Below are 18203 nucleotides of genomic sequence, written 5' to 3' on the forward strand. Positions count from 1 at the left end.
CGAATGGACTACTTACTTTGCATTCATTATCATGATGGTCACCCACACAATTTACACACATCACTACTTATGGTGGGTTCAACTCAGTTTTCCATCAACATATCCATTTTGTGGTTCAACTCTACCACAATGGGGTCTTGAGCTCCCATTTTCATGGCATGCATTATGTCTCCGTCCACTAGGCTTCGTCATTGAGTACTTTCCCCTACCAAAAGAATACTTAAAAAAAAAAAAGAATACTTGTTTGTAGTCTTTCACTTTTGATCGAATAAAACAAAGAAATTAAGTTTCCAAAATTCAATCTCAGCCTATCATTATAATCATGATGTGTGACTGAGATTGAAATAGAAATTTTTTTTTTTTTTGGAGATTGAAATAGAATTAAAAGTGCTATATAAACTTCTAATTCTAAAAATTAGGGTATTTTTATTCCACAGCCAATTTTGGTTATATCCAGATTTTCTACCTCTCTTCTTCCCTCTTCTTCTATTTCTCTGTTCCATCCCCTTTTCTACCTCTTTTTTTTCTTTTTTTAGATCCCTTAATCTACTCAATTTGTCCATTTGGATTTGGATTTCAAACACCAAACACTAACTTCAACTAGATGAGATTTTTTAATCACTGGAAAATCAACAATGAGCCTTCATCTTTTTCAAAAAAAAAAATCAACTAGATGAGATTTTTGTCACTGGAAAATCAACAATGAACCTTCATCTTTTTCAAATTTTTTTCAGAAAACCGGAGTCAGACCGGTTCACTGGTTGACTCCGGTTCTGACCGGTTTAATATCTGTGACTCCAAAAGTATTTAACCAGATCAGTTACCTGGCCATTTTGTGGTTGAACCGATCGAACCAGCCGATCTGGTCCGGTTTTTAAAACCATGGAATTAGGGGTAGAGTTGGTCAGTTTGGTTTGTCCGCCATTTTTTATTTATGTGCAAGAAAAAAGAAAAAGAAAATCAATAATGATGGGTTCAGTTATAATGGAGCCAGTCGATGTTGCAACAATTGCAGAAAATTCGGGTCAGAAAACGAGCAACATAACCATAATACGTGCAAGTTACGGACAAGTTGAATCATATGGTATATACAAGGGACCAAATCCTTTGCATTATTGGGTGTACAAATGAGTTTATCCTGTGCTACCTTTCTTCAGTTCTATGCAAAGACCGTTCCTTTGCAATGTTGAGGATAGAGTAGCTGCTTTTGGTTTCATCCTGTACTTGTTCCTAATAGGAGCAACGTAGACAGAAAAACCATGATCATTGGATTGTGTAGTGTGGGTGTACCAATGTTCATAAGCACCCGTGCCAGTGCTATCTTTAGATGTAACAGTAGCTAAGTCTTTGCTATCCCTACCCACAATTGCAGGCCTCTTAGCGGAGCTCAAGATTATAAATTCCGAATTTGGACGGGTAGCATTGTCTGCATCTCTCGTCGCTGGGATTTTTGGTACCATAACAGTTATATCTACAGTCCTGTGGCAACAAGATTCACCTGAGAAATCAACCCATAATGAAGGAGTTCATGGCCTAGTCAATATTCTACTTCTACTTATCATTATATTCATAATGCATCCTTTGTTGTTATGCATGATACGGCAAAGCCCCCATGGACAACCACTGAAACAATCATGTGTTGTAGCCATAATCATGTCAGCATTGCTCACTTGGTTCCTTAGTAGACCACTGGGTTTGAACCTTTACCTAGGACCACTTGCTTTTGGGATCTGCATATGCCTGCAGGACCTCCTGTTGATTCTTCCATAGTTGAAAGGCTTGAATTGATCACCAATTGGTTGTTTATGCCACTCTACCTTGTGAAAAATGGCTTGGTCATCAACATCTCCACCATCGAACTGAAGAACTATCTGGTGACACAGTCCGTTGCCATTATCAGTGCATTCGGCAAGTTTCTCGGAACATATGTAGTTTCCCGGTTGAGCAATATACCCTCTGCAGATGCTGCTGCTCTTGGCCGTCATGAATGCCCACGGCGTGCTTGAGCGCGGTGTGTTTAAATTGATGAAAAGAGAACAGGTATATGCTTCAGTTTCACTACAAAACAAATAACTTAGAACTGCATCTATCTACCTTTGACAAATATTAATCAAAATTTCTGATCATCTTCTGTTCAGGTAATTTGCGATGAGGCATACGAGATCATGTGCATATCCTTAATGATTGTAAATGGCACAATCGCATCTGTTATTAGTAGTATGATCCTTCAAAGAAGTTTACAGTTTACAAGAGAAGATCCATTATGAACCTAAAATCCAACCTAGAACTAAGAGTGCTGGTTTGCATCCATGAAGATATAAATGTACCTGCAATCATCGACGTCCTTGAGGCCTTAAATCCCACAAAGCGAAGCCCTTTAATGGTTTACGTTCTTCACTTCATTGAGCTTGTCGGCCGTTCAAATGCTCCTCATCCCCCACAAGCGTGATAGAACAATCTCTAACCGTGCTAAAACTTCTGAACAAATATTCAATGTTTTCAGAAGCTTCGAGAGCAACAATGTCTCGTTTCAGTTCTCCCTATACTTCAATTTCTCCTACTAATGCAATGCACAATGATGTGTGCTCCATGGCACTAGACCAAAGAACTTCTCTCATTTTAGTTCCTTTCCACAAAAGAATGCAACCAAATGGGATGTCAGTATCCTAAAAAGGGGTATTAAGATCACAAACTTGAATATACTTGACAAAGCACCTTGCTCGATAGCTATGCTTGTTGAAAATGGCTTTATTGGTGCTCAGAGGGCAACCTCCAGCACCCAGTCTTGTTATCATGTTGCTGTTCTCTTCTTGGGTGGAACTGATGATAGGGAGGCACTCGCTAGTGGGGCACGGATGGCTGGACATCACTGCATCAAGCTCACTCATAAGGCTTCTTGAGAATGGAAGTATTTCTAGTGATAAAACAGAAGAAAGGAAGATTGATAACATAGTGGTGATAGAATTGCTATGACAGAAAATTTCCGGGTCATGTATATAGAGGAGGTGGTGATGGATGGGTTAGGCACCATTTTGGTAACTAAATCAATGCAAGAGCAGTATGATCTTATCATAGTGGGTAAACGCCATGACCCTAGCTCACTACTTTTATCTAACTCACGGATTGGCAAGATCAGAAAGAGTTAGGAATTGTAGCTGATTTGTTCAGTCCAGCACAGTGTATCAACTCCACATAATTATGGTGGTGCAACAAGCCAACAGCATGCCAACTCTAGCACCTTAACTATACAAGATGGTTTTGAATAACATTCCCCACTAAAAACCAGAAGATTTTGGATCTGCATCTTGTACATGATAGTGTAGAAAAAAAAAAAAAACCCTCAGGTTCAATTCCTTCTCTTACCCAGCTGATCAATTTAAAAATATTTCACCTTTGCTATAGGAATAATCTGTGGTTAAACAATGATAGATAGTATGAAATTCTCAAATTAAGCCATCCTTGTCCATATTGAGTCGCTAAATTTTACAGCTCAAGCTTAGCTTCTCTCAACTGTATAACATGCTGCACGTGTATATGTAATCATCTTCAGCAAAGCACGCACAGTTCAGACATTGCCTGAAGGAAGCTTGAGAAAGATTCTGGTTTCGAAGAAGAAAGCAATGAAAAAAGCTCTGAACATATGGCTTGGAACAACAGAGGCGAGGCCTCTTGCATCCTTTGCAAATGGTGGACAGCAATGTAAATCTCTTCAGCATCGACAATGCATTTTAACAAAGCAACATGGGCATCTGAATATCTTATGTCATGAGCTAGGCCAGTGAGCAATTCAGAAGCTTTATGAAATTGGCCTACATTGTAAATTGGTGAACATAGAATATATTAGTAAAGCCTAGTGATGATTGAACACCAAGATACATGATGATTAAGAGCACAAGGAGCACTATTGGGGTCCAAAAAGGACCAAATTTCATAACAGAAATGAACTAATAACAAAAACTACTTATAATCACAATATAAAACTACTTAAGTCAGCCAATTGGTATGTATAGCATACCTTCATTGCAGAGGCTTAAAATGAATGTGCTCAATATGCTTTGTGCCAGCACCAAATCTTGACAAATCAATTTATTGAAAATTTCAAAAGCAGTGTCGAACTTGCTTTCTTGACAAAGCCCTTTTAGGAGAGATGTGTAAGTTGTAGCATCAGGTGCCACCCCTTTATCCAACATGTGATTAAACAGCCTGAATGACTCTTCAACTTCAGCAATTTCTGAAAACTTTGAAATCAGAATATTATATGTTTTTAAGTTCACTCCACATCCAACCACAAACATCTCATCCCAAAGCTTCTTTGCAGGACGCATTTGATCTTCTCTACAGCAAGCCTCCATTAATGAATTATACATTGAGATATCTGGACCAAGCCCTTTCTTCTTCTTCATCTCCTGAAGAATACCATAAGCTTCTCTTACTCTGCCAACCTTGCAAAAGAATGAGAAAACCACATTGTAGGTCACGATATCAGAGAAATAATCTCTCGAGGACAAGATTTGATAGACTTCCAGCATTTCATCAACCTTTCCATGCCTAGATAGATTTCGGCTTAAGTTGTTCAATGTTAAAAGACTAGGTAACACCTCTTTTCCTATCATGAAATGAAAGAATAACATTGCAGAAGAAGGGTCAATGCTTGAAACTGATCCTATCAATGCATTCAATGCGTCAACTTCTATAGGAAAATTACCATCCACAATCACTTTACCTAATTCTTTCGCTTCAACTATCAATCTTTCCATAATCAAACTCAAAATAAACTCTCTGTAATCATTACTCCTTGGTGCCACCCCCAGCTTTCTTTTCATCTTCAAAACCCTATGCACATCAGCTGCATCCCCCGACGATCTAAAAGCTTCAGCCACAATCCTATATGCAATAAAATCTGGTTTACACTCCCTAATCCTTAGTTCATTCAGTACCCACACAGCCTCACTTAACCTGGAAGCCTGACAAAGCCCATGAACAATCAGAACTGCAATAACGGACCCGTTAAAATTTGAACTACTCTTTCTAGCTTCATCTAACAAATGCAAGACTACACCCAAATCGCCATCCCTACAAAACCTCCATATAAACACGCCCAACCCAACAGTGCTAAAAGTAACTCCTCCCTTAGCCATTTCATCACACACCTTCATTGCATTATCAAAACACCCCTCGGAACTCAATACAGCTAACAGAGAGTTACATGTCTCGGGCCCAAAATCTAAGATGTGTGATTTAACCTCGCTGAAATACAAATATGCATTTTGGGTTTTTTTCGCTTGGATTAAGGAGTTAATAATGAAACGGTAAGTTGAAGAATTGAGAGTAAATTTGTGGGCTTTGACTTGCTTTAAGATAGTGTCAATAGAGTTGAACTGGCGAGAGAGATAGAAAGATTTGAGGATGGATTGATAAGTAAGTGAAGTGTGCGAAAAACCAGGCTGCTGCGAGGACCAGTTGAAGAAACCAAGTGCAAGTGAGTGGTGATTTAAGAGGCAAGGGTCGATCACTCGGGCCACGATAGAAGGATTGATCGAGTCCCGGCAACCGATTCCGTGTAGCACTCGCTCCAGTGATGGTGTCCATGATCCAGTTGGGATTGAGTTCTTCGACGCTGAAATTAGAGCTCCGCTTATCCGAGTTGCTAACTCGGTTGCAGGTTTCATAAATGAACAACAGGCACAGACAGTTAACCCAATGCCGGCATTCTTTCCGAAAACCTAAATTTTAGAACAATTTCTATATGTGGGCTGCTATATACCGCATCCGAATTCCGGTTCACCGCACCCTATTGACAATATTGCCCTTGTCACTTTTTCAAACAACAAAAGTTCACTTTCTCAAATCCTCTCTACCGGAATAGCATTTTCAAAAAACCGAGCTAAAACGACATGGCACCAAGGATAGGCAAGGGCAAAGGATTCATGGATATTACGGTAAGTGTTTTACATTAAAAAATTTAACGTAATCATGATTTTTGCCTCCGAAATCGGAGGCAAAAAAAAACCCGGAATCGCACCAAACGGGTGCGATTTCCCTGCTCCACCTTTGGTGGAACGGACGAACAATCCGATCCACCAAAGGTGGAGCAGGGAATCGCCGCGCGGCTCTCCTTCTGGTGGGCCGCGCGGCGCACCCGATCCACCGTAAGGTGGGATGGGATCGTTACCCGTCCCACCTTATGGTGGGTCGAGTGCGCCGCGCGGCCCACCAGAAGGAGAGCCGCACGGCGCATCCGTTTGGCCTGCGGTCAGGTGGTGTAAACCACCCGCCCAGGTCAAAATCGGGCCGCTTTGTGCCTTTTTTAAAAAAAATTTAGCCCGGGCCGATGTAGGCAGACCCGAACACATAAAAAATTAAGAAATCGAATATAATAAATAAATAATTTTACAGGATGATGTTGTTGAGGCGGGTTCTGGCCGCAGACATACGACCTCACGTGTGGTTACTGCCTCTGCTTGGAGGGACCGGACAGAGCAGCGGCGGTTGATGGCGGACGCCCAGAGGGCATATGCAGCACAGGAGGAGCATGTCGGAGGACATGATGAGGCGGCTGATGTAGAGATGCACGGAGATGACACTATGCCTCGTCCTAGTTCTGATACTTTCTCCGTACCTCGTGGCGTCGTGACGAGGGGTCGAGATGGACGATTTGCTTCTATCGCAGCATCGTCTTCTGGTCAGAGTAATTTAAAAATGTGCTTATATTTATTTGTTTTATTCGTGATTATTAGAAAATATTCCAAAAATTTAATGTAAACCGTTTACTATAATTTCAGGTAGCAGCAAGCGCTCGAAGAGTGCTACAGATGATGACTGGGTTGTGAAGGATCCCGTCCCCGGGGGTCCATTTGATGGTGCTGTGATCCCAAGCTTTCTGGGACATGTTGCATGTGCTATTTGGGGCGGTCAGGATAGGGGCGTCCTTAGGTGTCATACCAGATCAGGGTATTGCTCGAAGCTGAGATTATGGTACAGTGGTTCTTCCAGGACGATTCAGTTGCTTATGGAAGCATCTGGCATGTTCCATCTACCTGGTATCATGCACAGTCACATAGATGATGCTTTGATCACGGCATTTGTCGAGCGGTGGCAGCCAGACACGTCATCATTTCACATGCCGTTCGGCGAGATGACCATTTTGATGCATGATGTGTGGGAGATATTGCGCATTCCCGTAGATGGTGTCATGGTGACTGCTGATGCGAGTATTGACGAGCTTAAGGATTGCGTGATGGATTTGTTTGGGATGACGCGGGCTGAGTTAGATGTCGGTCACTACTCCTCTGGCGGTATACGAGCTGCTTCAATCATGGATTATTATAGAGGTGATCGGATTCCTGAGACCCAGGCTATCGCTTGGACGTGGCTGATGCTCGGTTCCACCTTGTTCGTAGACAAGAGTGGTGACCGCATCCGACCTTCTTGCCTGCTGGAGGTGCAGGACTCGGCAGCTGGAGCCGTTGGACTCTCTTGGGGATCGGCTGCACTAGCATATCTATATCGTCATCTTGGTATTGCTAGCAGAGGAGATTGCGGGCAGATGACGGGTTGTCTGACATTGCTCCAGTCATGGATTTATGAGTACTTTCCTTGCTTCAGGCCGCATCGAGAGGCAGTTACAGTTGACCCGAATCTTCCTAGGGCTTCCATGTGGCCATCTATATCGTTGGAGAAGAGCGATGAGCGGCTGAGAGCATTTCGTGCCCGGATTGATATATTGACGGCAGATGAGGTATTACTTGTATTTGTTAAATACTGTTCAATTAAAACAAATTTGTATTACTTGTATTTGTTAATGTAATTTTATACATCTATAGGTGATGTGGATGCCGTATGGCCCTGATGCCATTACGGGGACCCCGAGGACGCTATACGCTGGATGGATACGGTATCGGGATGTGATCGAGCCGTATATGCCGGGGAGATGCCTTCGACAGCTTGGACATGTGCAGACCATTCCCAGACCGATATTGTGGCCTTCTAAGGCTGTGCGTCCGTGGGCCAGTTTGAAGTATCGTGTAGATGTGCCAGCTGTGATGGTGCAGGGTATTTGGGACTCTTTTCCCCAGTCGGCCGTCCTTAGATTGTCTGTATTCACTCCAGCACGTACTCCATCAGATTGTGAGGATCAGTACATGCATTGGTACACCCGTCACTCACACCCTCGTCTACTTCCGGAGATTGTTGCACCCGGACCGACTGTTTATACTCGCTCGAACAGTGAGATTGTAAGTTATTTTTGGTTTTTCTTTACTGATCTACAAATGTGAAATGATATTTACTGAAGTGTGAAGTGATATTAACTCTGTTTTTTGTTCGTTACTTTTGACAGTGGGTTAGTCGATTAGCTACCTGGGGTGAAGCTGTTTTGGATCACATGAGTCATCTGGACGAGGATGCTGCGATTGTATATAGGCAGTCGTTAGAGCAGATTATGGGTGCTTGGCATTTGGCCAAGTGAGTTATGACTGAATTTGGTATTTTGATATTTTCATTTTTTTGTGGTACGCTTTATTATTATTGCAATGTCATTAATACCAAATTATTATTATTATTAAAAATTTAAAAATACATTACCACGACATAAACTGAAAAAAATACATTACTACGACATAAACTGAAAAAAATACATTACCACGACATAAACTGAAAAAAATACATTACAACGACATAAACTGAAAAAAATACATTACCACGACATAAAATATTACATTAGTCACTATCTTCTTCGTACTCGTCAATGTTTGGTGAAGATGCCGCTTCTACACCTGACTGTATTGCAAGGTATATCTCTTTCTCCTCTGCAATATTCGTCTCATATTCCACAGGAAAAATGTTCCATGGAGCATTTCCTCTATTTCTTGGCCAAGCTCGTCCTGGAAGGTAATCGTTCTTTGAAGCGCTGATACTCTGTAGTACTCGAACCTCTAATTTATAGCGATCCCAATTTTGCACGATCGAGTAAGGATAAGTTCGATGAACCTCATGAGAAATTTCAGACTCTGTCCATCTTAAAAAGATGATGGAGTTGAAATTTTTTCTAGGGATAATTCCCCTCTAATTATCACGCAATAGTCTGGCGAACATAGCTTTCCAGTCATCAATAGGCATAAACCATTTCAGAAATGTTTGAATATGACTAGGAATATTTCCTTCATTCAAACTGTTCAACCATTCCTCTAGAGCGAATTCAAATGGCATGTAATGCATATAACATAAGAACCATACCATGTGTAGTGAGTAATATTGGAAACTCACCAGCAGACGGAAGCTTGAAGCAAAACATAAATGGAGTTTCAAGATGAAACATTGCTGGACTAACAAATGTCTCTCCATATACACGGATTGCATAGTATTGGTAATCAAGCATCTTCGCCGTGCAATCAGACTTACTCAAAGTTGACACTATGCTTTTCTCGGGAGGAAAATTAGGGAACACATTGGTAAAATCAGATGAAGCCATTGATAGTTGAGAGTTTTCGTTGAAATGAATTTAAAGAGTGAATGTGGATAACTGAAGTAGAAAAATTGTTTAATTTTATGGATGGAAAATATAGTCGTTAGAATATATCCGTTTGAATATGGCCGTTGGAACGAACCTGTTCGAATATAGCAGTTGGAATGTGGCTGTTGGAATATGGCCGTTGGAACGATTCTGTTCGAATACAGCCATTGGAATATTACAGAACCACACAGAATTCATCAGAATTTACCTGTAACATTACAGAACCATACAGAACCATACAGAATTCATCAGAATTCACCTGTAACATTACAGAACCATACAAAACCACACAGAATTCATCAGAATTCACGTGTAACATTACAGAACCATACAAAACCATACAGAATTCATCAGAATTCACCTGTAACATTACAGAACCATACAAAACCATATAGAATTCATCAGAATTCACCTGTAACATTACAGAACCATACAAAATCACACATAATTCATCAAAATTCACCTGTAATATTATAGAACCATACAAAACCACACAGAATTCATCAGAATTCACCTGTAACATTACAGAACCATACAGAATTCATCAGAATTCACCTGTAACATTACAGAACAATACAAAACCACACAAAATTCATCAGAATTCACCTGTAACATTACAGAACCATACAGAACCATACAGAATTCATCAGAATTCACTTGTAACATTACAGAACCATACAAAACCACGCAGAATTCATCAAAATTCACCTGTAACATTACAGAACCATACAAAACCACACAGAATTCACCTGTAACATTACAGAACCATACAGAACCATACAGAATTCATCATAATTCACCTGTAACATTACAGAACCATACAAAACCACACAGAATTCATCAGAATTCACCTGTAACATTACAGAACCATACAGAATTCATCAGAATTCACCTGTAACATTACAGAACCATACAAAACCACACAGAATTCATCAGAATTCACTTGTAACATTACAGAACCATACAAAACCATACAAAATTCATCAGAATTCACCTGTAACGTTATAGAACCATACAAAACCATACAATAACAAATACTAATATCCCCTAAGTTTGGCCAATCTGGTCCACTATGCCACCCTATCCTGATAGAAGCGCTCCCATCCTACAACGCTTTGACTTCGATGCCGAAACCACCAGTGTATTATAGGGGGCACCAGAAAGTTAGGCGATAAATTTAAACGTATGTAGTGATGACAGTGATTCCCTAAATGAGTTATACAAATCTCACGTGTTGGTCTTGTAGCAGTGGATGCGGCATACAATGGTAAGATAGTACCACACAACGCTAATGTGTCCCCACCCGAGAAGCCAAATAACATGACAGCAGCATTGTACATTGTAGCAACCGGCCACAAGTCATCCCAAACGAGCATCCAATAATTCGGCGCACAACCTGCACCGTCCCAACTTACCCTACGAATAGCTGCATCAACAGTATCAATAAACACTCTTTCATACAGACAACGGTTAGCAATTACTTCATTTCGAATGTGATGCCTAATTGTCTGCCACGCTTCTTCGCTACCAAAAATGTAAGTTGCTACTGTATGGAAACCACAATTTCCATCACCTACAACGTCGTAGTATGATTCGACATATGGTTTAATTATGCCAACTATTTTATCGGAATGTACGAAGTCAGAACCATAATACGTTTTTCCATCTGCATTCATGTATATTAGTGTAAATGAACTATATATTGCAAAACATTTACAAAAAAAAGTTAGGTTTATCAGATAAACATTACCTGATGAGGCACCATTATGTACCGAGGATGAAGAGCTAATTCTGCCACTTCTACCACGACTCCTAGATGAACTAGTAGAACGAGCCCGTCCACGACGAGTTTCATTGTATTCCCAAGAACTTGGCATACGTTTTGTGGATTTGCTCACCTTAGGTAGCCCTCGCACGTGAATTTTGACATCGGGTTCGGTGTATTGATCTTGATCAAGGTGTAGTTGATCATGGATAAGCATTGAAATATTACGCATTAAGGATGGGTCGCCTTTAGAGACCTGGTCCACTAAGGACTGAAAATATCGATGATCCTCATTCAGATCATTACGCCCTGCATTTTCATCAGTGTGACCATGATTGATTAAAAGTGTTCTCCAAAACACGTGAACACTCTCAGTACTGATCATTTGGTCCAGATCACAAGCTCGTTTCAGCTCGCATGCACATGGTATCTGATGCGAGGTTCTCAATACACAACCGCAACGCACGTCCACTTCATGGCTCAACCCTCTCATGCGCTCTAACTCTTCATTCAGCAACTCCAGACAGTATTGAGAGACTTTGAATACAAGTTGGTTTAATGGGCGGCCGACGAAAGTGACTGTTTGACGAAGCCGGGACTGCTCAAGCATGTACCTGATACGAAGACAAAATTATTATTAGTTAGTGAAATGATACAGCCATAAATGAAAATTCCTAAATTGCAGTAGAAGAAATTGCAAATACCTTATATTGGTTGCTTGTGATTCAATCTGCTTGTGAACCTTCTATCATACTGTGTCAAGGGAGCCAGTTGCCGTATTGAGCCATTGCTTTAGACTAGCATGTTCGCTCTCCACTCGACAAGAAGTTGTGTTGCCAAAATGTAGGAACTCCTTTGTCCAAGCAACAACAAACTTCTCCTTATGCACCAACCACGTATCCTCAACATACGAGATAAGATTTTTGTACCTGCTCATCTTATCCTTCATCATGCTAAGATTGGTCTCGTACTCCTCAATGGTTGATGATTGTAATATTGTTCTCCATCTGCCATTCTTGAATTTAGAGGCAAGGCCTTTATTTCCCAAAATTCTATACACCCGATCTTCCACATCCTTATTTATATGCCAAGTGCATAGCAAGTGCGCTGCTTGTGGAAAAACTTCTTGGATCGGCTTTAATAACCCAAGCTCCCTGTCACTAACAATAACGGTCGGGTTAAGATCAAACCCAATCAAAATCTTCAGCCTTTGCAAAATCCAATGATAGCTCCCTTCGGTCTCGTCTTTAACAATAGCATACGCTATCTTGAAGTTGTTATTGCATGGCGTCATCCCCACAATCTCAACAAACGGCATTTTGTACTTGTTTGTTTTGTACGTTGAATCAATGTCGATGTACCAGTGGTAAGTCCTGAACATATCAACTGACTCTGGATGTGCCATGAACACATGCGTTATCACACCTGAATCAGCTTGTGTGTAATTGACATATTTGTTCTCCACAGCAATATGGTAGAATTGACTAGCCAGGTCTCTACCTTCAAACCCGTCCCTCCTCATTTTGTCTCTGTAATTATATATGTGTTTAATTACTGAGTTGTCCTCTGGGTGTTTTTCTTTAACTGCTGCTAAAATAGCACAGGGCTTTGCTTGAGCTGAAGTCATATCACGCACAATTTGTTTAGATGCGATACTGAGTCCGCCCATTTGCCGACTTCCCTCTAGATACATACACATTGTATGGTTATGCATTCCAGTTAACCCAGCCTTAGCATGTATCCCCCATCCAGAAAGGTCTGCATGTTGATAGGCTTTAATCTGAAATTTACAGCGGCACACTTTAGTTTTACTTTTTCTAATTGCAGGATCTTCATCAATTTTCACAACACCTCTATATCGTTCACCCCGTGAACATCGCAACAGCTTCTGTTTTCCCCCATGTTTTTGCGAAGATATTACAATCTCAAATCCATTCTGAATAGCTATCTTTTTTGCCCAATCAATAGCATCCTGACACGAAGCGAAAACGGTGTCCGTTATGAAACGCGAACTATAATCAATGTTATCGGGTTTCCAATATTCTATCGGTACCTGAATATACAAAAAATGCATAATACGTTAGCATAATTGACATTAAAATTAAAAAAAATACTTCGGGGCAATTTCTCCCCTGCAAAAATAGTCCGGGGCAATTTCTGCCCAATTTTGCCTGAACGGACGGGATGCCCGTTTCACCATAGGCAGAAACGGGCATCACGTACTGCCCGTTCCGTAGGTGGAACGGGCAGCGCATACCACCCATGTAAAGGTGGAACGGGTGGCGCATACCACCCGTTCCATGGGTGGATCGGGTGGCGCATACTGCCCGTTCCTTAGGCCGAACGGGTAGTTCATCCGTTCGGCCTAAGGAACGGGCAGTATGCGCCACCCGTTCAGGCAAAAACCAACGAAAAAAAAATTCAAAATTAAAAAATTACGTTTTTAATAATCGTAATATTACATCGTGTTCGAAATCATTATCTTCGGGAATGCTTGGATCCATTTTTGGAAAATCCGGGATTTGTGCTCGGGAGAGAAAGGGAGAGAGAGTTTTTAAGGTTTTGGAAGAAAAAAATGACAAGGGAAATATGGTCAAAAGGGTGCGGTGAACCGGAATTAAGGGGCGGTATATAGCAATACCCTATATATATATATGAGAAAAGTACAAAAATAAACCTTGTGGTTTGACCCATTTTCGAAGTGCACCCCTGTGGTTTAAAAGTTTGCAAGTCGGTGCCTTGAACTTCATTCCGTTAGCAAAGAGGGGTAAAATTGACTAACGGTGTTAACAGTCAAAGGGAAAATAGTTAATTTGATCCTTATATTTAATAATTTTATAAATTAAGCATCCTTATTATCTAACTATCACAAACAAACCCCAAAATAAAAAATAAAAATTCAATTATACATCTTCTCCATTACTCTTTAATTCTTTTCTTTCTCTCTCATCTTTTTTAATTTTTCTCTCTCTAAAATCCAGTTTCTCTCTAGAATCACAGTTAATCAGACAAAATTAGTAACCCAACTTCAAGGTAGTGCGATAATCAGTACTCAGACAAAAAGGGAAAGCCGGAAGTATCCGTTGCTCTCTGGTGGACGGATTCCATAGACAGAATTCATGAGAGGCTAGATAAAAGAGAACCAAACCGTTGCAGTTACAATACAAGGAATGTTTGACTGATAAACAAGGTTTATCCTCCAGCACAACAGATGCGAACTCTTTTTCTATTTCTTCTTGGAAGTCGTCATTATAATTAAGGTTGAAATCCAAAACATCAAGTTTTCGATTTCTTATTCTTTTTCCATCCCGATCCCGATCCGGATCCAGAATAAACTGTTCTTCTACGGTTATTAGCTTCCTGTGATGAGAATAAGATGCCTGAAGAAGATGAGAATTGATAAAATCTTGGCTGTTAATAATGTCGCCCAATGATTTAGAGATGCATTTAAAACGAATAAGCGATTTCACCGGCAGCCGTACCAGAACTTCCTTCATTTGTGTTCCGAATTGGAAGACGATGATCGCTTCACTCTGTTTGGAATTAGAATTCTAGGTCTTGATTTAGTTTCCATGATTTTGATTTTACTGAATTTTGTGTGTTGTATCTGAGGAAGGAAGAAGCAGTGAAGAGAAAGAAAAAGGAAAAGATAAAAGAGGAGGCTTTAACTTCATCTTCAACTTCATGTTCTGATTGCTATTTGCTTTTGGGGACCATATCTATAAAAGGGAATTGTGTTTCTAGAGAGAAACTTGATTTTAGAGAGAAAAAAATTAAAGAGTAATGGAGAAGATGGTATAATTGAATTTTTATTTTTTATTTTGGGGTTTGTTTGTGATAGTTAGATAATAAGGATGCTTAATTTATAAAATTATTAAATATAAGGACCAAATTAACTATTTTCCCTTTGACTTTTAACACCGTTAGTCAATTTTACCCCTCTTTGCTAACGGAATGAAGTTCAAGGCACCGACTTGCAAACTTTTAAACCACAGGGGTGCACTTCGAAAATGGACCAAACCACAAGGTTTATTTTCGTGCATTACTTATATCAGTGGCTTAATACATAGCCATGTGTCAATGTTTATTTCCTACAGTATCATATTATATGTCTCCTCTCCCCATTTCTGGTAACCAAACTTTTTAGGGCTTAGTCTGTCTAGTGCTTGGTGCTTACTTGTCATGACTTCAACACTTCTATTTTCTACTTTCGGTTTTTGGCGTGTATGGTAACTGTTTTCTTTGCACGTAAAGTAGTAGATGGTGTTGAAACACAATTTTCAAGAATTTTTTATTTTGATAAAAATAATTTAATCAAGAAATTTAAATTGATTATTGCTAACCTTGTTGTTGAATATCTTAAGACATAACATCAATTCAAAACAAAAGAAAATGGGCTCACAAAAATAAAAGGCTCAAGGACTAACCAGAAGCCCTCTAATTCGGAAGCCTAGAAGCAAAGAGTAAGGACATCTGGTATTGACAAAAGATAAATCACGCGGGTTTCCAAGATTGACAAAAAGTACATGCTACAGAAGCAATGTCCCCTCAACAGTGCCTTTGTCCATCTTGCAGCGAAACATTGGCAGACTACGAGCACAAACCACAGCTCAAGACAAAAGAGCCTCTAGAGTCTGCAACGAAAAACTTTTTTGCTAAAAGGACAATGCAAGTCAGACGTTGATGTTGACATGATCCGTTTCCACCAAACGGTTAGTTCAAAATTCAAACGGATCTCTCATCATCCTCTACTATAAATACCAAGTCATTTGCTCCTTTTGAAGTTGACGATTTCACAAGCAATCAGAGAGATCAAAACTTCAAAAAGTGTCTAGAGCAATATTCAAATACACAAGTCATTTTTATTGATTTCAGCAATGATTGCTCAACAATCAGGCTTGCAACCAATTCAGATACATCCATGCTCTTAGACATATTAATGTTTATATATGTTTCAACAATATATATATATATATAACTTGGTTAGAACATATACAAACTATATAGTATACAACATAGAATACCAATACATAGCTTATCACTATGTTCTAAAATGATTATCAATATGTTCTAAAAACGATTGTCCATATGTTCCAAAACAAATAGCATATGTTCTTAAATCATATTACCACAAAAGTAACTAGAACACATGCATATCTAAAAATTTTACAACATTTACTCAACTTTTCAAAACACAAACTTGATAACTCGTGAAAAAAAATCCTTGATCGGAGCACTTCCCTGTGAGGCGCCATTGGGATCGGTCGGGGACACTCCAATGCCAAAGTCATTAATATTTCTGAGAATAAACTATAAGCACAAAGTAGGGCTTTTGGAAAGTGTCCATTCGATCCCAGCAAGCTGGGGTATTTATATAGGTTTCTGTAACCTTCAACATTAATGGGGAAGTAGGTGAAGAGTCATATTATTATTCATCTTTAATTGCTATCAATTCTCCATTAATCCCAGCATTTATACTTGAAAACCTCAGAGTTAGGGTATTTGAACAATCAAGTCTTTATTCCCCTTAATGGTTATTAATTGCCATTTCATTGTATTTATTCCCATTCAGGGATGGTTATAAAGGCGCCTTTTGGTATTCTTAGAACCGTCAAGACGTATATACACTCTCCTTGAGAACAATAGCGGGTCTCTGTTACTCGCTCTCATCGGGCGTATCTTGTTATGGTGTGTCTCGTCATGGTCCATATGGCGTGGCATAATGTTAGAGACTCCTTCCTTTTTCTTTATTATTTGCATATTCACCCATGCATCAATCCTGTATTAATTATCATTAATTCCACATTAATCATGCATAAATCCCATTTTTAGAAGGAATGATGGCTTGCCATTATTTATATTAATTTTCCTTTATTCCTCATTCAAGAATAATTTGGGTTGTTATCAGAAGCCCCCTTAAAATTCTAAAAAGCTCTTTAGGGTTGTCCAAAGCGTGTTTATATTTAATGCTTTTCCATTAAACATATTTCCCCAGAACAAAGGAATGGGACACGTCATTTAAATTTTCTAAGCATCAAGCTTAACTCGAAACGCTTTCTTATGTTCCATAAGCCAATGACAGTGCTCGGGAGTGTAACTCAAAGAACTCTCCTTTCTTGACTTATCAAAATATACCAGCCTTTTTGGATAATTTCTTATTTGTCAAGCTTCCTACGTACCTCATTAATTTTTTAGGAATCAAAGCCACGTAGTTCTACCGTCATTTTAGACATTCGCCACTCTACGCTTTGTTTCCCATTTTAAGCTTTATTCGCTTTTTTAGGGTTTTAGCACTTTAGGCACTTGCCTTTTTAGCCTTTACTTATTTTCCAAAGTGTTTTTACTTTGTTTTTGTGAAGGCGAGACTTCATTATCTTTATGAAGACAATGCTTCATTATCGAGGCTTTATTATATTTTATGAAAACGGGGCTTCATTATCTTTTATAAAGACGAGGCTTCATTATCTTTCATGAAGACGAGGCTTCATTATCTTTTATGAAGATGAGGCTTCATTATATTTGATGAAGACAAGGCTTCATTATCTTTGATGAAGATGGGGCTTCATTATCTTTGATAAAGACGAGGCTTCATTATCTTTCATGAAGACGGGGCTTCATTATCTTTGATGAAGACGAGAGGCTTAATTATCTTTTATGAAGATGAGGTTTCATTATCTTTGATGAAGACAAGGCTTCATTATCTTTGATGAAGACGAGGCTTCATTATCTTTTATAAAGACGAGGCTTCATTATTCTTTATAAAGACGATGCTTCGTTATCTTTGTGACGTACTTGTGTGAACCCTCTTTTCTCCAGAATCTTTTTTACTTAGCGTTTATCTTTTGCAAGTAAGCTTAGGATCTGGTTACTTAGGATTTTAATTTCGTTAGGGTAGGTGGCAAGCCGTACCCTGAGACTTTCCTATCT

The 18203-nt window shown here is 39.5% G+C and overlaps 2 protein-coding genes across 3 annotated transcripts; one reads left to right on the forward strand and one right to left on the reverse strand.

The window, feature by feature from the left end:
* Positions 1–969: 969 nt before the first annotated feature.
* LOC136222693 (cation/H(+) symporter 13-like) lies at positions 970–3196 on the forward strand. The gene is given in 10 exon segments (XM_066010426.1): positions 970–1084; positions 1304–1737; positions 1740–1978; positions 1980–2040; positions 2219–2424; positions 2426–2534; positions 2536–2657; positions 2763–2908; positions 3001–3111; positions 3114–3196. Coding segments are annotated over 10 exon segments (1626 nt in total).
* On the reverse strand, positions 1034–5727 carry LOC136222952 (pentatricopeptide repeat-containing protein At5g14080). Of its 2 annotated transcripts, XR_010685769.1 has the most exons (3): positions 4016–5727; positions 2716–3809; positions 1034–2626 (listed from the first exon to the last, which is right to left on the reverse strand). XR_010685769.1 is itself a non-coding variant. In XM_066010651.1 (2 exons), the coding sequence occupies exons 1-2, from the start codon at positions 5667–5669 to the stop codon at positions 3547–3549; spliced, it is 1917 nt and encodes a 638-aa protein (XP_065866723.1). In that variant the 5' UTR covers positions 5670–5727; the 3' UTR covers positions 1035–3546. The 2 variants fall into 2 exon arrangements, 1 of the variants encoding a protein (XP_065866723.1); XM_066010651.1 differs by having other exon boundaries at positions 1035–3809.
* Positions 5728–18203: the final 12476 nt, after the last annotated feature.

Source organism: Euphorbia lathyris, chromosome 3 (assembly GCF_963576675.1).
Source record: "Euphorbia lathyris chromosome 3, ddEupLath1.1, whole genome shotgun sequence".
NCBI classification, from domain to species: domain Eukaryota; kingdom Viridiplantae; phylum Streptophyta; class Magnoliopsida; order Malpighiales; family Euphorbiaceae; genus Euphorbia; species Euphorbia lathyris.

Coding starts and splice junctions, on each gene's coding strand:
- LOC136222952 (XM_066010651.1), bottom strand. CDS start 5,669: ATGAAACCTGCAACCGAGTTAGCAACTCGGATAAGCGGAGCTCTAATT. Junction 3,810..4,015: donor TTTAAGCCTCTGCAATGAAG/GTATGCTATACA, acceptor TTTACAATGTAG/GCCAATTTCATAAAGCTTCT.